The 23,124-nt window shown below is 33.7% G+C and overlaps 3 protein-coding genes across 3 annotated transcripts; 2 read left to right on the top strand and 1 right to left on the bottom strand.

Moving 5' to 3' along the window:
• Window positions 1–236: 236 nt before the first annotated feature.
• On the top strand, window positions 237–2,108 carry LOC131649320 (uncharacterized). The gene is made up of 2 exons (XM_058919086.1): window positions 237–499; window positions 761–2,108. Exons 1-2 carry the CDS (start codon window positions 237–239, stop codon window positions 2,106–2,108), a joined length of 1,611 nt encoding a protein of 536 aa, XP_058775069.1.
• A 12,093-nt stretch (window positions 2,109–14,201) lies between these two features.
• LOC131651294 (chaperone protein dnaJ 16) lies at window positions 14,202–19,018 on the top strand. Its single transcript, XM_058920963.1, has 11 exons — window positions 14,202–14,673; window positions 15,905–16,028; window positions 16,185–16,267; window positions 16,414–16,525; window positions 16,604–16,708; window positions 17,282–17,332; window positions 17,534–17,623; window positions 17,710–17,818; window positions 17,918–18,066; window positions 18,154–18,207; window positions 18,312–19,018. The coding sequence occupies exons 1-11, from the start codon at window positions 14,534–14,536 to the stop codon at window positions 18,528–18,530; spliced, it is 1,236 nt and encodes a 411-aa protein (XP_058776946.1). The 5' UTR covers window positions 14,202–14,533; the 3' UTR covers window positions 18,531–19,018.
• A 1,081-nt stretch (window positions 19,019–20,099) lies between these two features.
• Window positions 20,100–21,740, bottom strand: LOC131651295 (uncharacterized). Its single transcript, XM_058920964.1, has 2 exons — window positions 21,267–21,740; window positions 20,100–21,179 (listed from the first exon to the last, which is right to left on the bottom strand). The coding sequence occupies exons 1-2, from the start codon at window positions 21,593–21,595 to the stop codon at window positions 20,336–20,338; spliced, it is 1,173 nt and encodes a 390-aa protein (XP_058776947.1). The 5' UTR covers window positions 21,596–21,740; the 3' UTR covers window positions 20,100–20,335.
• Between the last annotated feature and the right edge of the window lie 1,384 nt (window positions 21,741–23,124).

The raw sequence follows: 23,124 nt of genomic DNA, 5'->3' as shown, positions 1-23,124 counted from the left end.
AACATCCGGTCTTTTTTGGAGATCAAACAAAATTTTACCAGGTGGAGGTTAAGGATGATGAAGATTTACAAAACATGTTTTGTAATCATGAATTTTCTGGATACGACTCGATTGAGTTGTATGTTCTGCTCCAACAACCAAACGAGAGCCAGGTCGTTGATCCCATCGAAGTATAACAAGCTGAGGTTGATGCAATTGATGAAGACGAAGAAGATCCAGAGTTAGCATTTGATGACATGGTGAACGATGATTCTGAAGACGATGTTGAAGGTGTAATACCTCCAATTTCAATATACACACCGCCGTCTCACATGTCGAACGTTGACATGGCCGATGATGAACCCTCATCAGACATATTCCACAATGTCTGCATGCAGTCAGATGCAACCTTAAAAGAGAAAGATAGTTTTCGTTCGAAGGATGAGTGCATGCGAGCAATAAAAAAGTTCCACATGTTACACTCTGTGGATTTTAAAGTGGACCGAACAAATGCAGAACGGTACAAAATCAAATGTACCAATACCGAGTGTTTGTTCAAGCTCACTGCTTCATACAGGTTGAGAAGTGATTCATGGGTGATAGGCAAAATTTCCCAACCTCACACTTGCATCAACTCTTCTCGCTCGCAAGATCATCGTAAGTTAAGTTACGATCTGATATGTCAATAAATCTTGCCTCTCATCAACAATGATCCATCGTTGAAGGTGAGAACAATAATTTCTCACATAACTAAAGTATACAACTATACGCCCTCGTACAGGAAATCATGGTTAGCAAAAACCAAGGCGATTGAACAAGTATATGGTAATTGGGAGGAATCATACAAAGAGTTACCCCGCTACTTAAATGCACTCTACACTTATGCTCCTGGTACTATTTATGAGATGGAAACATTGCCCGCGTATGCCCCAAATGGTACTCTTGTCAGCGGAAATGGAATATTTCGTCGTCTATTCTGGGCCTTCCAACCTTGCATCAAAGGGTTTTCATTCTGCAAACCTATTATTCAAATAGATGGAACGTGGTTGTACGGAAAATACAAAGGCACCCTACTGATGGCAGTCGCACAAGACGGAAACAACAACGTCTTCCCAATTGCATTCGCTCTAGTCGAGGGAGAGACCGGTGGAGGTTGGAGTTTTTTTCTCAAACATCTTAGAACACACGTGGCTCCGCAAGAAGGTCTCTGTTTGATCTCTGATAGACATGCTTCTATTGTTAGTGCATACAATAACCCGGCTAATGGTTGGCATGACCCCCCTTCTACGCATGTCTTCTGCATTAGACATATTGTACAAAATTTCACGCGAGAAATTAAAGACAGGGCCCTTCGAAAATTGGTTATGAACGCAGGGTATGCATTAACTCAACCATCTTTCAAACATTATCGTAGAGAGATCAGACTGTCAAATCCAGATGCAGGTACTTGGATTGATAATATTCCAGTGGAGAAGTGGACAAGGTCATACGACAATGGACATCGATGGGGACACATGACAACAAATCTTGTTGAATCAATGAACAGTGTCTTCAAAGGCATACGACACCTCCCTGTAACCGCTTTGGTAAAATCAACATATTTTAGGATGGCTTCATTGTTTGCACAAAGGGGTGAAAGGTGGGACGCTGTGTTACGAGCTGGACAATTGTGGAGTGAATGTTGCACAGGATTTATCAAGGCAGAAGGTGCGAAGGCCAACACACATACGGTACCAAGACAAGAGTATAGGGTTCTACTAGAAGAACGTTGGTGCGATTGCGGCAAGTTTCAGGCATTTCGTATGCCTTGCTCCCATGTCATTGCAGCATGTGCCCATTCTCACTTAGATGCATTAGCACTCCTGTCTCCTATTTACAAGTCTGAGACCTTGCTCCACGTATACAACAATGGCTTTGCAGTGGTAGCAAAAGAGGATTATTGGCCTGCGTACGAGGGAGAAATTGTTTGGCACAACGACCAAATGCGGAGAAATAAAAAGGGTCGTCCCAAAAGCAAGCGTATCACGACTGAAATGAACGAGCTCGGTAAGCTAGAAAGAAAATGTGGTTTATGTCGCCAAGTTGGACACAATAAAAAAAATTGTCCTAATCGTGCAAGTGGTTCTTAGAATTGAATTTTGTATGCACACTTCTTTTAAGATCTAAACATGTCTTCTTTTCATTAAGAACATTTGTTACAACACGATCATTGTTAGAAATTAAATGACATAATGACTTAGAAACAACACATACAACGGATACAAAAAAACGCCAACAACACGACAAGTTATCTAAGATATAACAAGCACCAAAACAATGTCATCAGAACCGTGCATCATCATCATTACGTCTCTGTCTCTTTCAACTTCCTCTAACCAAGTACGAGACGTTCCAGTCGCAAGTGATATGGCAGTTCTTCTTCTCTGGATTCTTCTAATTTCTTCGCCTGTTGGGATGTCGTCATCTAACCAGCATTTTAACTCTCTCTTTAGACGCTCCATGGAATGGATGTTCCAAAATTTCATTTTAATCGGCGGTTTAACGACCGAGAAAAATACATACCCATCTCTTGTGAAAATCTCAGAAGCCATAATGATAAAATTTGGGAGAAATGAGAAGATTTAGTGAGAAAGTGTGAAGAATGGTGGAGAAATGAGGTATTATTTATAGATGAGACAGATACAAGGAGGAGCCATATGAGATGACTCCTCCTCCTAAAAGATGAATGGAGGCGCCATATGACATGGCTTGTTGTACTTAGTGTGCCATGTCAAATGGCGCCTAGGTGTAAAAAAAGGGGTCACGCCATTTGAGATGGCGCCTTCATGTATACATTTTCTGAAACCTGGTTATTTGCGTAATTTTTCCCGAAACGTGGTTTTTTGCGTAATTTTTTTTAATACATGGTTATTTTAAAAAAAAAATTCTCCAAAAATTCCTAGAAAAGAAATTAGAAGTATATTAAGTCACACGCCATGTCATCAAAATAACGCCACCTATTAAAAGAACTTACACTTCAGCATTTTTTGGACTAAAATTAGGGATAGAAGACCAAAAATTATTTAAAAACAAAGTAGAGAGACTGAAATTGTGAGCACGACATAATAGGGGAACTAAAATTATAATTTAGCCTATATAATAATACTAATTTTAGTCACTAAATTATTTTCTTTTTGTTTAATAAATACATTTTTCTTGTTTAATTTCTAATTACCATGTAATAATTTTTCTTATTTTTATTTATTTGTTGAATTTGAAGTCTTGATTATCTCTATGTATAAAATATTATTTTATGAGAAGAAAAAGATATAATGTAGTTAAGTAATTTATGTTGGCCTATATTATTCCTATGTATGTTTTTATGTTTTTATTTTCTTGATCTTTATTTATTTATGTTATCGTTCTATTAACATATATATGAGACATTTTTCTTTATTTATTAATGAAAAACAGATTTTTAATTTTTTAGATTTAATTTGTAATAATTAAATAAAATAAAAATATACAGGGCTGTCCTAACATTTTAGAGGCCCAAGGCAAAAATAATTTTTTAAAAACATCATATATTTTAATGGTAAATAATATCAATAACATCAAAATTAGTCATTTATATCAATAAATTACATAAAAAATGTCATTCTAATTAATATTACAATAGAAGGACCATCTCAAATGATTTGGAGACCTTATTTAAATTTTAAAAATGTAATAAAAATAAATGAAAAGAAATTAAAAAAGGCATATTTTAATTTAGTTGAAATTAACATTCAAAATTAAAAAAAAAAATTATCTACAAATATTAATTTCAATGGTTGATCTAAGCAATGTTCTTGTAATTGATGTTGCATGCTTTTTTTATTTTATTTTAGTTTTTTCTTTTATGAGACCCTTAACTCAGGGTTAGTAGAACCCACAACCTAAGGTTGAATTGAAACTAATGGAACCACTACGCTATAGTCTAATTGTTGTTGAATAATTCAAGTTGTTTCGTATATAAATAGTTATTTTATAAATTTTAGACCTAAACTCAAAAATTATGAGACCCTTTATTTTTTGAGGCTATGAGCCTGCTTGCTCTGGCCCAGGGCCAGCCCTGAAAATATGTATGTATGGTTTATCATGCTTTATTTATTAAAGAACAATTGTGTTTCAAAATAATTTTGTATATGAAGAATAATAATTGATATATACACGATTAAAAAGAAATCATATGTGTAAACTATTTATTTTTTTTTTGACAATAACAAATTTCAATTATATTTTTACTATACACTAAAACTGGTTAGAAAAAGTAAAACACGAGTATTATTGAAAATAAGAAGTTTACAAATCACACTTAAGTGTTTTATTAGCAAAATCGGTTGGATCATTTCGAATGTATTATGATGCGAGAACTAATTTTGAAGCCGAAAGTTTCTTCAATCTAGTAAAATTTGTGCATTCTTAGGGAAAATTTTGAGAAATTGAGTTGTTATGACATTAATTGTTGCATCGACTAAAAGATAATGCATATGTCAACTCACAACCAGAAATTTAAGAAGTTGTTTTTTCAATTAATTAGTCTAAGATCTTATTTTTTTGGTTTTTTCACAAATTTCTTAATAAGTATCACATATATTAAAATCAGTATTGATCATCATGTAGAATATGTTCATTAAAAAAATGACTCGAAGATTCATTCCTTAGATGTCTAATATTTATGAGATCATAAATTCTAAATTAGATATTTGAAACACAAAAAAATAATATATATATATATATATATATATATATATATATATATATATATATATATATATATATATATATATATATATATATATATATATATATATATATAAGTATTCTCCCGTAGGATAATCTAATATTACAAATGAATTAAAATCGTGCATGAAGCATGGTAGGAAAGTCAGTTCTAATATTAACAATTATCTACTTTACAAATAAGCTAAAATTAAAGATGACCCAAGTGAGAATATGAAGATTCTAAGAGTATTTTGATATAATTTATTTTTTAGCTATAGAAGAACTAACCAAGTACTTGAAATTTAGGAAAAAAAAGAGATCTCAATAAATTATGTCATGAGTGAAATACAATGGAACTTGTATTAATAGAACCAAAAACAAAGTCAACGTTGGCAATAATTTTTTTTATAAAATATAGCGTTAAAAGTACATACGATAGCGGGGGGGTGATAAATCAAAGTCTATTAAAGAATGTAGACAAAGTGAAGATTGACCAAAATGGAAAGATGCATTTGGAGCATAATTAAACTTACTTTACAAGAGATAAGTTTTCGGACTTATATGAGTACAACATCCGTTGGCATGTCGTAAGTGTTTCATATTCCGACGGCAGAACACCTGGGCGGAGGATTAGAATGCAAGAATACACCTAGCTCGAAGATATCATCGACGAAATCCAATACCGCCTACCTTATGGTGACAAACAGAAGGTTGTGAAGCTCGAGTATCGGTCACCTTCATTTGACGAAAAAGGAAGATGCGGTGTGGTGCATCGGATCGGTGCGGTGCAGTGAGACGATGCGGTGCATCGGATCAGTGATGTTTTTAAGTATGTTATATGTGTGCATTTATTCGTATGCATTCAGTGATGGATCCCGGTGATGTTTGGATCGATGGTGGACATAATTCCCATTGCGCGGAATTTGTGTCGGTGGGCCGTATCTCGATGAGGCGTAGATCGGTTAGGTGATACCACATGCATAGTATCAGTTGGTTATATGCATCTTTGTCATAACATGATTACGTTAATTTCAGTGTTATGTTTGGTGTTGTATTTGTTGTGATAGATGAATGATCATTGAATATATGAATATATGCCGAATTGGGTGAATGATATATTATGATGTTTTACTGCTTATGAGTGCATAACATTGATTAATTGAGAATGAGACTCACCTTACATGTTGTCATTTTCAGATTGAGGAGTAACGACATTAGTGCTTGGTGAGGATGACTTGTAGAGTTTATCCGTTTATGTTGGGTCGTGTCGGTCATGCTTTAATCTTGTAACACTGGGGAACGATAGTTATAGAGTTTTATGAGATTACTCTATTTTATTTGCTGTTGGATTATATTTCCATTTGGTTGTATTGACGATGTTTCCTATTCCGCTGTGATAAACATGATTATGTTTTGGTAAATCGTTTCCTAATGAAGCATGACTTTGACCATAGTTGGTTTATTTGTTTTAAATAATTGTGGCACCCTTGTGTTTATGTTTTTACTCTGATTATTTATTTAATTTTCCGTGGGGTTTAGAAGGGTGTTATAATAGTGGTATCAGAGCAGGCCGGTCTGTCCGACCAAGTGTCGAGTCAGTTGAGTTGCGCGGTAGTTGAATACTGTCGGCATATTATCCCTTGGTACGTGACATGTGAGTGAATCACTGTTGGTACTTGTTTGTTTTGTTGTGGTATTTGGTTTCACTAATGTGGGGGAGAAGCCTTGCTTCTCGAAAGAGATTCAGTTGCAAGTTTGCAGAGAGGGTTGCTGTCATGATGTTTCAGAAATCAAACTTCGATGATGAAATGTATTGTTCAAGTTATAAGAAGTTTGGAAGCGAAGAGATATGATAAGGGGATGTTAAGAATGTGATTGATTTGAAGAAGATGAGTTTTGGAGCGGAATTTCCGTAAGCAAAGCGCAGAAAAATTGCTGAATCGTTATGAAACTTCGAAAATTCATAACTGGAGTTCTGGACATCCAATTTGAGTTTCGTTTGAAGCGTTAGAAAGCTAACGAGATGAACCTTATTATAAAAATGGCTGCAGCAGCTGTAACATATTTAATTGTGACAGGATAATGTTGGAAAGAGGTGAAGTTGTGGTTACACTTGTTCTTAGAACTAGACTTGTTTGTTCGTACTGCACGGGATGTTAGTGTCAGAGTTGAACGAATGGAAGAAATAATTGAAAGGTTTGTCTCTCAGACGTGTTGTTAGTATGTAGAAGTTGGTTCAAGGTGATGCTAATGGTAAGAGTGCAAACGTTATCGAAGCGAGGTTGTTGCGAACCAACGAGAGTATGGACTCATGAATTCGTATCAGTCGAGTTTTAGATATGCGTATATTATAGACGGTGAATTGATTGAGAATGAGGAATTATTCCAATGTAAATGATAGTGGATGGATTAATTCTATAGATGGTATGTCTTGAGTATAGTTGGATTATAGTCGGGTGATTTTCATAGTTGGATGAAAAGAAATGATGTTGGTAGATCTTGGAAGCAAGCGAGAGAGATGAAACTTATGTTCATCAATCTCAAATTCTGATTTTTGCAATTATGGAGCAGCTTTCAGTAAAGGGGGCATAGCTTTTTACTTGTGATTCAGATTGAAGCGATTCTGGACTTTTTGGAAAGCTTACAAAATTCCCTACTGTTTGCATATAAGATTTATCATTAGGAAGTTTGTGAAGAGGGAGAAAAGTGCATTTTAATATTGGTTCTGATGCTTACTTTTTGAAAAATTCTGCATACGGGAATTTTGAACCAGTCCCATTGCAAGGATGATAACTTTTTACTCGTAGCTCGCATTTGAGCGATTCTTGATGTTCTGGAATCTACACAAATTTCCCTTAATTTTGGAATATAATTTTGTGCTTGGAAGGTCTGTAATTGGGTTTGAAGTTGGGTGATTCTTGCTATAAATTGAAAAGGTGAAGAAGAATGTAAAATATTGATGAAACATTGGTATTTGTAGGAATGCGACGATATCGAAAAATGCATAGAGATGCAATTTATGTAGAATGAGAATGATTATAGTGACGATGTTATGAGATGGTAATGTTGAGAGGAGAACGAATTCAAGAGAGATCGCGATAATAATGTTGAGTTGTGAATTGAATGAGGCCAAGTGTGAAACTAGGTAGGTTATAAAGGTTCTGAGAATAAAAGAAAGACGATTGGTTGGTTAGTGTGGTTGAAATTCTTAACTTGGATGAAAGTTGCAATTGGAGCGAACCGAATCAGATTGTACTTGATGTAGTAGAAATTTCCGATGTTAGAAGAATGTTTAATTGATAATTGTGTGGTGCTACGAGCGTGTATAAGAATGTGTCTTGGATTTGGAATATTTTGTATCATTGGCGAGGTTGGAATTGAGGAAACTAAAAAGGCTTTGGTAGGCCTTAGAGAATTGGCGGAACATTATGCTTACGGACTTGGGCACAAGTTGAAGTACGCTATTGTCATTGGGTAATGATTATCTATGCCACTGTTATGGTTACCGACTTTCTATTGGCAAATTGAGGAACTGATCACCCTTAATCTATTGTTGATAGTAGATGGAATCATAATTGATGGATAGATGTGTCATGACAACTAGTATAGTATGTACGTTGAAATGGTTGAAGTCAAGCCTAGCGCTTGTGTATTAATTGATTTGTCAATGGTTGTTTTTAAAGAATTATGTGCGTTGTTATACGATGTGTTGTGGGTAGCCTTATGGAGTGAATCCTAGATTGTGGAATCCATTGTGAATTGTGGCCTTTTGGCGAATAAATGCATTGTCTAAATTAAAGGTAAATGCATGTTAATTGTGAATGAGTTCGTTGCAGTTGGCGTAATTGATGTGATAGTATGAGATGAATGCATGAATATATATTGTGAATATGTATGCATTTCAAAAGTGTCTTAAGTCATTTTGCATGTGAAGCGTCATGATATACATTATTGTGTTGTGTGATTCTAATGAGAATCCGTTGTAACATCGTGTGCCCATGTGGGGTGTGAGCGATGATTACAAGCGGTTGTGTGCCCATGTGGGGTGTGAGCAATCGAATTGTGTGCCCATGTAAGGTGTGAGCAATCCATAAACATTGTGTGCCCGTGTGGGGTGTGAGCAATGGGTGAACATCGTATGCTCGACGGTGAGTTACATTAAGTAACAAACGATGGTTCCAATACGTTCCTGAGTGAACTTGAGATGATTGAGTCGGTACCGCATTGCATTTGCATAGAGTCGTGAGTCGGTCTCTATGATTTGCATTTACCATCTTTGTATTCGTGCATTGATGAATGAACACGAATATGTATGTTTATGTTGAATGTTCCGAGGTGTTGTCTTACAGATTTAAGTTTGAAGTATTCGGTAACTATGAGGGCGTAGAATACCTGTTGGAACAGAACTTTCGAAGAGTTAAGTCGAAAATATTTATTATGTCGGTTTTGGTGATTGAAAGTTGGAGTAAACTTGGCAGAGTTGATACTTTACAAGTAATCAGAGTGCGCAATGAATGCATAGTATAGTGCAGTTGTTCACACATGAGTAAAAATGATGTTGGTAGGTTGGTTGCGTTGATGTCGTGTTTAAGTTGTGTGTTCTTATGTTGTTGTGTTCTAGATCTTAAACCGGAGAATTCCTAAGTTGGTTACTCTGAGTATTGTGATGTTAAATTGTAAAATGTGTTACTTGAGTAGCATTCGTTTTGTTTTCGCCATTGATGTTATGAATTGTTGTATCATACATGGGGTTGCCTTTCGGAGATGATAGTTGATTAGTCGAATGGAATAAGTAGTTGCAATAGTTGGATCGGATAAATTTTCGAGGACGAAAATATTCTAAGTGGGAGAGAGTTGTAACACCCCAAATTCTAGACTAATTATTTATTTAATTATTTTAGCGTGAACCTATGAGTCATTGTGAAGTATTGAAAATGTGATGATATGTGATATTTGAGATTATGATGAATTATGTGATGTCTTGCTGATTCATGTGATGTCGTGGTGGTTTGCGTGATGCTTATGTGTATCGATGAACTTTGGCATACTTTAGAATAATTAGAATAATAAGTAGAATTATTTTAATTAGTAAAATAAAATAATATCAATGTTAGAGATATTAAGGGTAAGAGTGGTCATCTGTGAAGAGTAAGTGAGGGAAATATGGGAAGACCATATAAGAGATCCTAGGGGTAAAAAGAGAAAGGAGAAAAGAGGGATTCATTCTGTACGATCAAAGTTTTGAGAAGAGGCATAGGGAGAGATCTAGGGCACGAAGAACATGGAGGAATACGTAGAGAGAACGCGAAGAGAAATAGAATCCAACCGTGAATTAAGGTAAGGGGGGACTATTCCGGTTAATTCTTATTATGCGATTGTAGGTAATAGAATAGATTGATGTGTGATTCGATTCGATTGAGTATATTGGGGTTGGGATTGTTGGGTTTGAGGAGATTGATGATATTGCATGAAATTATGATTGGAAAATGTGTTTTAATGATGTTTGATGATGTGTGATGATGTCTACTATGTTTTTATACCTTTATATGATGTTTGGAATGTATTTTGGGTGAAAGGAGCGTGAGATCGCAGGTCTGTCGCAGAGCAGCGAATCTGCAAAATCACACGTCCGCTAAGCGGAGGGGGGGTCCGCTAAGAGGAGGTCCCAATGTAGTTCGCTTCTGCCTAGTCCCGCTGGTGCTCCGCTGAGCGGACCCTGCTGGGCAAAAAAATTTCCAAACTTAGAAATAGCGTATCTTTTGATCCGTGTATCCTTTCTTGGTGTCGTTTTGGGCGTTGTAAAGCTAATTAAATATTTTATATGATGAATGGGTGATTGAGCGGTGGCCCGACTTATTTTTAAAATTGATTTAATTTCTTTGTGAAACGAAATATTGTGCCTATGTGTAATTGTGTGAATATGACATTATTTCGGTGTGATGATGGACGAATGGTAATTATTATTACTGGGATGGTTGTGTAAATAATTTAATGATTGTGCATGATTTGGTTAATGTGACAATGTGGTGAGTTTGTAATGATATAACTGTGATTTTGACGTTATATGCGGTGTGAATTATATTTATATAATTGTAGATGGTGTTGAAACCGAATATATCACTCGGTGTTGTTTTGGTGAGTTATTGGTGATGACATTATTCATTTTGATCATGTGGTGATTGTTTTGATCGTATGATGATGATTGATTTGTTTTGAATGATGCACGATACATGTACATACTTGTTGGTGATAATTATGGTGAAACAATGTGGTGCATCAGATCAGTGATGTTTTTAAGTATGTTATATGTGTGCATTCATTCGTATGCATTTGGTGATGGATCCCGGTGATGTTTGGATCGATGGTGGACATAATTCCCATTGTGTGGAATTTGTGTCGGTGGGCCGTATCTCGATGAGGCGTAGATCGGTCAGGTGGTACCACATGCATAGTATCAGTTGGTCATATGCATCTTTGTCATAACATGATTACGTTGATTTCAGTGTTATGTTTGGTGTTGTATTTGTTGTGTTAGATGAATGATCATTGAATATATGAATATATGCCAAATTGGGTGAATGATATATTAGGATGTTTTATTGCTTATGAGTGCATAGCATTGATTAATTGAGAATGAGACTTACCCTTACATGTTGTCATTTTCAGATTTAGGAGTAGCGACATTAGTGCTTGGTGAGGATGACTTGTAGAGTTTATTCGTTTATGTTGGGTCGTGTCGGTCATGCTCTGATCTTGTAACACTGGGGGACGATAGTTATAGAGTTTTATGATATTACTCTATTTTATTTGGTTTTGGTTTATATTTCCATTTGGTTGTATTGACGATGTTTCCTATTCCGTTGTGATAAACATGATTATGTTTTGGTAAATCGTTTCCTAATGAAGCATGACTTTGACCATAGTTGGTTTATTTGTTTTAAATAATTGTGGCACCTCTGTGTTTATGTTTTTACTCTGATTATTTATTTAATTTGCCGCGGGGTTTAGAAGGGTGTTACGTAAAAAAAAAAGGTGCTTCCGGATGTTAATCTACGGAAGTAGGGGGACATTTTTGGAAGCACAAATGGTGGGTGAGAGAACTAAGGGGGTGGGGTAAGAGTTTTCCTTAATAAAAGTAAAGGACATTCACTCAAACATGTTGGACTATATCTACCACAATCAATTTTCTCTCAGGACAATTATATGTTGTCATATCAAGGGGTACTTCACAGAAAGGGTTAAAGATATTGGTAACTAATGATGAATGTGAAGACATAGATACACCATCAAATGTAGTTTACAAAGAAGTATTTAATAATATTCTTTAGTTAATTAATATTCGTTTCTTTAAATTTATACATTTTAAATTATCATAGTAATTTTTTTTTTATAATTTATTATATTTCACATTAAAAAAATTAATAGTATAATTGCAAACATAATCCAAATAACTTGCCATATATTTTTACATACAAATAAAAAAGTAAATGCCAACTATTATAAAAAATGTAGTTTTATTTCTAATATACTCGTGCTTAGTGATATTAACGATCCATAAGTCTCAATTATTTTCTCTTTTGTGTAACACCGCAAATTTATTTAGAAAGCCTACCATCACTAATTAAAAAACGAGTAATAAAAATCATTAGGAAGTAATAAGAAATGATGGAATAATGGCATAATTGAGATTGTGAAACTAAGTGAGGGACAAGTTGGTAATTTTCTCTATAAGGGTGGCAAAACGGGCTGTGGTCTACCAGATCGGTTTGCTCACCCGCAAAAACATAGCAGGTTGAGTTGGGATTTTAGATCCGCCGCCATCAAAGCCCGTCCCGCTAAAACCCGCCGTCCTCCAAAAACCTGCTCCGCCTATTCGTTCAGCTCGTCCTATCTTAAGCTTAACATTTTTTAATTCTATTAAATATATTTCTTGATGGTTTTATTTTACACATTGATTTGAGAATATATACAATATTTTTAAAGTAAAATTTATTTAAAAAGTGTTTTAGAAAAATTATTCTAAGAAAAAGTGAATAAAAAAATGAATAATATAATTGAAGGTAAAAAGTCTATTAATTTATTAAAAAATAAATTAAAAAAATGGCGGAGCAAGTCCGCCGGCGACCACTTTGGTGGTGCAGACTAATCTTTTATGTCCACTTTGGTGGTGCAGACTAATCTTCTATGTTCCATTCTTTTTTTGGCGGATTTATGACATTCCTAATTTGCAAGTATCTTTTTATTAATAAATATATAATTTATAATTGGTTTTTTTTGACCAAATAATTTATAAGGGAAAAGAAGTCATGCACTGACAGTGTAAAATAATTTTACACTATCAACCAATCACAACCATGGATTCAATTACACCTCACTTTTATTTTAAAAAACTTTTAATGACATGGCATTTTGTTGATTTTTTATTGGTTGAACGTGTAAAATAACTTTACACTGATGGTGTATGAATATTATTCTCAATTTATAACTGGTTAGTCCTTATTAAAAAATTAAAAAGTCTTTCATTTAATAAAAGAGAAATTTTATTTGAATATCTTTTTAAACTTGCAACACCGTATTTTTATACACTTTCTTATAAAATAGTCTTATTATTATTTTAAATTCTTCTTTTACAATATTAATAATTATAAATAATATATTTATATACATTGTTGAAATACAATGTCAATATTTGGAGGTTCAAATAAATTTTAATATAATCACTCACATACTTAATATGTGTTAATAATAAAGTGAAAAATGAACAATACTATGTGTAAAAACGAAACTATTCAATATACAAAGTATCCATGAATTTTTTTTGTAGAGAAATAATATTTATTAAATTTAATTAATCAAATCTTTAAATTTATTAACTATCTAATAAACGATGAACAACATACATATACTGTTTGGATTAGGATATTCTCTTATGAGAATAAAGAGAAAATATTGCAAATAATATAAACCTCTGAAATATGAAAAAGGATGGCATTGAAATTTGAAAAAAAAAAAAAAGAATATATATATATATATATATATATATATATTTTTTTTTTTTTCTTCAAATTTCAATGCCATCCTTTTTCATATTTCAGAGGTTTATATTATTTGCAATATTTGAAATGGATGTGAAAATTAAAAAAAAAAAAACATTAAAAGGTAAATTGAGAGAATCAATAATCACAGTGTTTGTATTAAAATTAGTATGAAAGTAATATTTTTAGAAGAAAAAGTCAATTACGACAAAATCAGATTTTCTTAAAACCAAATAAATACCTCTTAATTACGTCAAAAAAATAATTATCTTCTAATTAAAAAGTGTTTACTAAATTTAATACATATATTACATTAATGTCATCATCATCTCAAATACGACACTATCAAGTTGAAACCGAATTTCCAACCTCACAGTGCGCACTGCGCACCAAGCTTTCTTTAACTTCAACACACTTCGTTTTCAAACTAACATTCGAAAAAAACAGAATAAAATAAAATAAAAAAATTCATATTCAAATAAAAATTTCTCGCTGTTCTATCGTTCTGTTGTCTCTTCTACTCTCTCTTCTTTCTCTCTCCTCTCCCTCTGAAACTAAGTTCCAGCTTGGAAGGGTCCACCACTCCACGGTGGAGTTTCTGGATCTCACCGTCGCAATTTCAACTTTCTCCCTTAACTTTTACACAAAGTAAAACATTCTTTTCTTCGATAAGTTCTTTCGGTTGGTTTCGATTCTCATTCTTGTTTTTAGTGAAAGAGGAATTTTAGGGTTTTGTGGTGAGGAAAGAAAGGGGAATACGACGTCGGTTTAGGATGCCGGGACGTCGGTCTAAGTCGGAGAAGAAAGATGACGACGAGAAGCAGCTCCGGCGAGACCCGTATGAAGTCCTTGGCGTTAATCGGAACTCCACCGATCAGGAGATTAAATCCGCTTACCGGAAAATGGCTCTCAAGTATGATTCTATGATCTTATTGCTGTTTAATTTATTTTTGTTTTGGAAATTTGAATTGAATTTGGGTTTTATTTTTTGGGTATTAGCGGTTTTGTTATTAATGTTTATTTATATTTATGTGATTTCAATTCACTGTTATTGTTAATGATGGTTATGATTTTGGTAGGTGGAAGTGGAACTGACAACGTAGTAATAGTCGGAAATATACAAGGGTTTTGTTTGAAATTGATGAAGAGTGAATATAGTGTATATAGTCTCAGTTGTCATATATTTTGGGTTGAGTTTTGTTTTTTTGGTTGCAATTCTTTGGGAAAGACATAACTTTTGAGGGAAAAATAGCACTGTAGGAAGACTCTGCTGCTGCTACTTGATCAAGGCCTATGAAGTAAAGGCATAGTGACTGAACGCGAGACACGACACTGATACTGACTCATGAATACCGATATTAAGTTAAGAGAAAATAGAACTAATTGAAAATAATATGTGCCATTGTCATATCGGTGTTGAACATTAGACACACCTTCAATTCGAAGTGTCTGTGTTACATAGGTGGAAACTAGTATTTTAACATAGCTGTACAATCTATTGCTGAACCTTTTAATATACTAGTCATGGTCCTTGAGTGTCTTCTTGCATTTTTATGATTTCCCCCACTTTATGTATCAGTTGGTAGGTTCTTTTGAGGTTCTCGAGGCAGAACTAATATGGAGTTCAATCAGCTAGGTGGATTCCCGATTTTTTAATGAAATTTTATATAGATGATTCATGAACACAAGCTCATTAACTAATACATTGTGGCTAGGAGTTGAATGAAGTTTTTTAAATGCTTGATATTATAGTTCATCTGAATTTGACGATTTAATACAGATTAGTTCATCTGTCTTTTTGTATAAAGGTCAAGTGTATTTTTTTGGTCCTAGGATCAAACTAAGATGATACAGATCAAATTAATCCGAAGAAAGAAAGGAGAAGAGGCTGTGAGTATAAAATAAGGGTACTGTATTGACTTAATGGAGTCTTACTAAATAAATTACTGGAGTTTTACTGAAGATAAAATTAAATGAGTAAATATACAATAAGCATTAATGACTCAATGGAGTTTTACTAAATAAATTAACGCAGTTCCATTTGAGGCCCACCCGGGTTATTCTAATTTACCGTTCTTACTCTCATCTTTTGACCGGAGCATGGTTGGTTATTATATTGATTGGCTAAAAAAGTTCTATTTCAGGTTTCATCCTGACAAGAATGCTAATGATCCCAAAGCAGCTGATATGTTCAAAGAGGCTACCTTTTCTTATAATATCTTGGCGGACCCTGAGAAACGGCGTCAGTATGACTCATCTGGCTTTGAGGTGATATAAATTAATGTTTTGAACTGTTAAGACTTTTGGAGGGTCGTCCATGTTTAGGATTTTATGTTACCTTTCAAAGATTCCAAATTTGCAATTGTGTACCAAATCTATTCAACTAGGTCACTAGTGTTGAAGTAGTTTCATGCTTGCTTGTAGGCCGTTGAATCAGATAACCAAGAGTTAGAGTTGGATCTTTCAAGTTTGGGTGCTGTCAACACAATGTTTGCTGCACTTTTTAGGTAAGAAGGCTTCATTTGCTTCTCTTTCTTTTTGCATCTTCACCATTTTTTCTTCTTGATTGTTTAGTAGAGAATTTTTTTCTTTTAATTCTTCCATTCTCTGGTTTTTTACTCCTTGTATCATAAACTATCTCCACATATGACAGCAAACTTGGTGTACCAATCAAGACAACTGTATCTGCCAATGTTTTGGAAGAGGCACTCAATGGGTTAGTTACAATTCGCCCACTTCCATTGGGAGAGTTCATATCTAAAAGGGTTAGTACTATTTTCCAATTGATTGATCTCTTTACAGTCATAATATTTTTTATTTATGCTTTGGTGCTTTCATCTCAGGTTGAGAAGCAGTGTGCACATTTTTATTCAGTTACAATAACAGAAGAGGAAGCAAGAGCTGGATTTGTTTGTCGAGTACAATCATCAGACAAAAGCAAGTTCAAGGTTCAATTTTAATTTTCTGCCAAATAATGTGTTAAAGATTACTGCGAATTAGTTAAGAACATGGTCTTGGATAGAACATTATGGCGGAATTTGATCCATGTAGTTGACCCCACCTAGTGGCATAAGGCTTGGTGGTTGTTGTTGTTGATGATGTATTAAAGATTGAATGTTAGTTATGCTACACTGGCCAATCTTATTATTTTTATTACTCGCCCTATAGAGCTGGTTACTTTTGCAGTAGTTTATGAAATACATATGATCTCAATAATTCCCAATGTTGAAGCTTTTTGAATTTATCCGTATATTGATCATGTCATTAATCTCCTTTATTGGAGATCGACAGAGGATGATGTTTATAATTCCATGCTGTATATCATATGCTTGCTGATAAGTCCTTTGTGTGAGATGCCTAGATATAGTGATAATCACTTTGAGCATTTTCATGTCTTAGATTTGTTTGATACATTGAATAATTAGGAATATTATCTCATCTATGTCCTGCAAACAGTAATCTGTTAAATATGGAGATGATATATTTTTTTTCACGGTGTTGATTAAACTGTCTTTCCACAGTTATTATATTTCGACCAGGAAGACAATGGTGGCTTTAGTCTTGCGCTTCAGGTATAAAACATTTTCTCCTGATTGTATGGACATAGTGTGTTTTTCTTTATCCTAAGGAATTATGTCTGAAGTAATCTACGGTCCTTGAATGTTAAAAGGCTCTCTTTTAACTCTTCAACACACACACACTTGTAGCCATTTAATACATTCATTTTTTTTGCATATTTTGAACATTCTCTGATATTAATAATACTGATGTAGGAAGACAGTGCAAAAAATGGGAAGTTTACTTCCGCTGGAATGTATTTTCTTGGCTTTCCTGTTTATCGGCTAGACCAAACAATGAACTCCGTGAGTTGCTACTGCAAATTGAAAATTTTCAATTCAAAATCGTTTGTCATTTCAAAATATAAATATGGTTCAATTATTTTCTACAGATTGCTGCCGCCAAGGATCCAGATACTTCATTTTTCAAAAAGCTTGATGGGTTCCAGCCCTGTGAGTTAACTGAATTGAAGGCTGGTACCCATACATTTGCGGTTTATGGTAACACATACTTTTCTGCCCAGTCATGTTTGTTAAATTCGTTAACTGTAATTATGCTCTACAGGAGTTGACCATTACATGTTGTTGAATATCTTGTAGGTGACAACTTTTTCAAAAGTGCAAACTATACAATAGAAGTCCTGTGTGCTGCACCTTTTAATGAAGAAAAAGAAAATTTAAGAAATGTAGAAGCTCAAATTTTGTCCAAGAGAGCAGAAATATCAAAGTTTGAATCAGAATATCGAGAGGTATGCGCTTCGATATTAGGGGATTGCAGTTCATATGCATCTAATTATTATATCATTTGATCAAAAGCTCATTTTGGATTTTTGTAGGTTCTTGCACAATTTACAGAAATGACAAGCAGATATGCACATGAAATGCAAACGGTGAGTTTTTTTACTCCAGTGGTTTCTATGCATCCATCTCCCTTAGAAAATACTCATCAGATGAAAGCAACTGAAGTTAAACTATTTATTGATTTTCTCTGCAGATTGATGATCTATTGAAACAAAGAAATGAGATACATGCCTCATACACGGTCGTTCCTTTAAAACGGAGTAGTAGTAGCAGCAAGGGCAGAAATAAAGCATCTTCAAAGGAGTCAAAAGAAGACGGCGAAGCAAGAGAAAAGAGAAGTACAAGAGAACGACCAAGGAAGAAAAAATGGTATAACCTCCACTTAAGAGTTGACAAGAGAAAGGCTTGCTAAGGTGAGAGAGAGAATAGGAGAATTAAAAATATCCTTTGCTGTCACTCATCATGTATTATTAAGTAGCACATTATTTTATAGTTGCTTGTCAACTCTAAGTGCCAAGATCAAAATCTATTGTCGGTTGATCTTTTGATTATATAGCTCTTATACAAGCTATAAGAGGAAGGCTTTGGCAAAGCAACAAAACAACGAAATGTAGTTGGAAGGTTTTATTTATGTTGCCATTCAAGGATGACAACAACACATACTTCTCATTGTTTTTTTTGTATAATCCCTTTCCCCTCTTTCCTTTTACTTTGTCTCTTAGTAGCGCTCATCTTCAGGATTCGTATTTGTAAATTGTTGATTTATTGATGAAGAATGATAAATTCTCTAAGCGGGTTGTAATTTTGCTTACTAGTATTGGCAAAGCATTGGAAGATAGAGCCTGGTAATTTCTTGTTCAATTTTACTAAATAATAATCTCAAATGTTGGGTTAATTATAGGCCCGTTATTATTTCTTCTACAATTTTGTGCTATATTATAGTTGATCTCACTTGTATGTATATCATGTTTATTTTATTTTATTTTTAAATTTTGAACTTTGAAAATTTTGCCTCCTGCTGATTTCAATATGCATAATGATTCATGTCAGTACATTCAATTTTTACTAGTACTATTTAATACAGAGGTATGGAGATTCTTTATCAGAACTTTGTCTTTATACGCTGCATGTTATAATTACCGGTGCATTGTTTTGCAGCTGTAGTCTGTCTTTATTTTTATTTTTGTAAGTTTGATTATTTATATATATAGTAAATGATAATTTCTGCTATATGGACTCATGTAAAAATTTTAGGGGATTTAATTATTCAAAAGTGTAAATATTAATATCTTTAACATGCCCCTTTAAGGAAGTAAGTTAAAAAACCCTGTGTTTATTCCGATTCATTGATCAAAAGTGTGCCAAGCTGGTATGTTCTATGTTGTTTATTCTCATTGCTGGCTCCAATACCCGTCTTTAGCTGTTTTTCTCAAAAATTAATTGTGGGCTGAAGGAACATTGTCTAAGCATATGACATATCGTTTTCGTAGTATTCCCATAAGGATATCCTTGCGGCATTCCAATTTTCTATACTGCCCCAGGATTATTTGTGACAAAATTACTATATTCGAAATACCGAGGGACGAAAAATATCTAACGTATAGGAATCAACTGAACCTAAAAGGTCCTACCATTGTGTAGGTAATGTGTAATTCTTCCCTCTGTGTGTGATACCTTGCACCCCATGTTTGGATGATGCTTCTTATCCCTCAGCCAGCGCCTCTATCATTCTAGACTTGTTTAAGGGTGCTACAAATAAGCAATGTGGCCATAGAAGCCTAATTATCCAATCCTTAAGTGCTTTTAATAAAGTCTAGATAGCATAAGCTATAAGATCTACATACCCAAGTCTCTGAGGTGGATAAAAAAAATTAGGTTGGTGTAACAAATTGTTTTGTACTGAGTTGCTGAGAAGCTGTGAATGTTTTATTCCTAGCTATTTATAATATTGATTATCAAAAAAAAAAAAAATTAGGTTGGTTCTCGCTCAGCTGTATTTTTGATTGTCTAAATTATACTCATACATTTATTTTTTTAATAAAAAAATACAACAAATGAGCCTTCTATTACATAATCAAATAAAGGAACCAAAATGTATTGGCTCTATCATCAACTGTGGGTAGATACACACGTAAGTTGCACATACAAAATAACAACAATTAAATACTTAATTACACAAGAAAACCAAACATTAAAGTAAAAAGTTTTAGAAAATCATCATTCCCATTTGCTCCTAATTTGGTGTGAGTGTCTGAAATCATAAGTCAGCACCAATCTTTTATCCACTCTTCTCAATGAAAAACTTTCAACCAACACATAACAACTAACTTTCTTCCACTTGTTTGCTCCACCAAACTCTTCAAATTTTGTTACTCTCACTTGTCTTCCCTTTCCAGCAATCCATCCAAATATTTCTTGTTCCCATTTCATTCCTTTAACAACTTCCAAACTCAATCCAACACTCACCTCTTCTTCCACTTCTTCACCACTCTTAAACCAAACCACTCCATCAACCAATCTATTTTCATCCCAAACAACATCTTTTCCTGCAACCTTAACAACTTCTGTTTGAATATCAACATCTACAACCACACCACCTTCTCCACTACTTTCCTTCGAAAATATCTTCTCCCATCTATGCTCAAGTGTTAGCTCATAGAATACCGACATCTTCATCTGCTCCTTTATTTTCATTCCTTCCTTCACAAACATAAAAGGACAATACCATTTCCCAACAACCACTGATTCAGAACGATCATTAGACAACGGAAAGTTGAAATTCGGTAGCTTGGAGCGTAAGGAATCATTTGAGCCTAAAGCTTGGCTTAAATGGTAATTGTGAGGAGTGCTAGCATCAAGTTTCCACCCTTTTTCCCTTAATAAACCAGGAGGAATTCCATCTGAAGCAACCGATTTCGCACGGAAACCATAACCTCTCTTGATTATTTCAATCTGTTGATAATCATTGAAGGGTTCTAAAGGTCTTGGTTTAACATCTTGAACAAAACTGCAGCATAAACATGTGGTCATGTCCTCTTCCTTTGAACTTGTGCTAGCTTGCCTGAAATCAATTAAACAATAATGCATGTTCTATAAGAGTTGGTTGATATAGAAAATAATAACATAATATATACATACATATACGTACCCTTGATTCTTTCCCTTCCTTCTTATAACATAGTACCGATTCGAAGACAATGGTTGATTGAGAACTGGAATGAACATGGCTTCTTCACTTCGGGTGGTTTCATTTGTTGTGTCTGTGTTTACACCTACTGAATAGTTGATTGTTAAATTTTTGTTCTGAGGTAAGGGAAAATCCTTGATTCTATTGTCCTTGCACAAGCCAAAACAAGAGTAGGTTTGAACTTCCTCATCCAATATCACAAGATAACTTGAATTTGGCCCTGATGGCGGTGGATCTGAAAGAGCACTAGGGTGTCTTTTGTACATGGAAAGGAGTCTTGCTGCATACATTTTCTATGATGGTAAATTAAACTATGATGTTGAAGATTAATGTATATATGATTATGAATGCATGTGCATCTCCTTTAAATACTGGATATTTGTTATATAGATTATGTCATGCATGTAGTTTAAACTTTGAATGGATCAAATTGCATTGACTGGATCGTTGTCAAATTTGTACATAATAATATAAATAATTGTGATTTGTGAGAGAGATAGTTTAAGATAAACTACTCTTTGACTATTCAGAAATGGGTGACGTTTTCTATGCATATGCACCACGTACATGTGGTCGTCGTGTAATCATTGTGTGTGAAGCAAATGGATAATGGAATGAAAACATAGTTCTTTAGTTTACCCACAGGCCACAACTCAAACTAAAAAACGTTTCTCTAATGTTATTTGTTTATTTCTTTTTTAATTTTTTTTAAAGTGCCAAAATCAATTATAAATATGATTTAAATATATTTTTAATTTCTCTATTTAGATAGTTATAATTTTTTAATCGTATAATTTAACTGAAAATTCTTACACAAATAGAAACCTATTCTACACACAACCAGTTATAATTATTTTATTAATTAAAGAATAAGATAACATTTTCTCTCACCTCTAGTATCACAACCAACTCATTATCTCAATTAAAAATAAAAATAAAATTTAAATAAATTTAAAATTTTCTTTCTTATTAATTGTATCTAAAAATATAAACCTTCGAGTATGTATTCACTCATCTTGAATGAATACAAAGCTTGCATTAAGTAGACGATTGACCAATGATTTGATTATGTACAAACCTTCGAGTTTTGTCCACACAACGACACTGTAGATTTTCTTTATCATTATTGTCTTCTCCTTCTGCGTTAGTGCAACATCTATCTTTTCTGATCCTTTCAATGCTTTTAACAAACCTTGTTGAACAAGAAGGACTTGCATCTTGAAATGCCATAGACTATAATCATGTACTCTAGTGAATTTCTCAATCTCATACTTTGTTGACGACATCTTCTCTTGCATGCTCACTGCACCAATTTTTTGTGGAACCGATGCCCAAAAAACATACTATGATCGATTTCTATATCTGCAATCAAACCCCAAAGTCATAAAAGAGAAAAGAGGGAAAAAAAGACAATTCAAAGTGTTATAAAACCATGGATTCTTGATTCAATTACACATTAGGGAACAATATTTATAATTGAATCTCAACCGCACCACTTTCTCCTCTAATCAGGATTATTGAGAAGTGAGGACTAGTGTGCTATTTATAAGAAAACTAAAACATAGCTTTCAACTAACATACTAAACGATTGACTTTACAGACATACCCAATTCAATATGCTAACAACCTAGCATATTTCGACAACAACATCAATTATTCGACTTCGACAGAGTTTGCTAGAACACTAGCTTATAACCCATAAGCTATAAGGATTGTTTGAATAAGTTATAGTTTTTAATTTTTTAAAAATATTTTGTAAATCAATTTAAAAAAAATTTTGAAAAAAAAAAAACATGTTTGATAATCCAAATTTTAAAAA

This window comes from Vicia villosa, linkage group LG2, assembly GCF_029867415.1.
Source record: "Vicia villosa cultivar HV-30 ecotype Madison, WI linkage group LG2, Vvil1.0, whole genome shotgun sequence".
In the NCBI taxonomy this organism is placed as follows: Eukaryota; Viridiplantae; Streptophyta; class Magnoliopsida; order Fabales; family Fabaceae; genus Vicia; species Vicia villosa.
The sequence above is the reverse complement of the archived record's forward strand: the minus strand, read 5'-3'. Positions and strand labels throughout refer to the sequence as shown.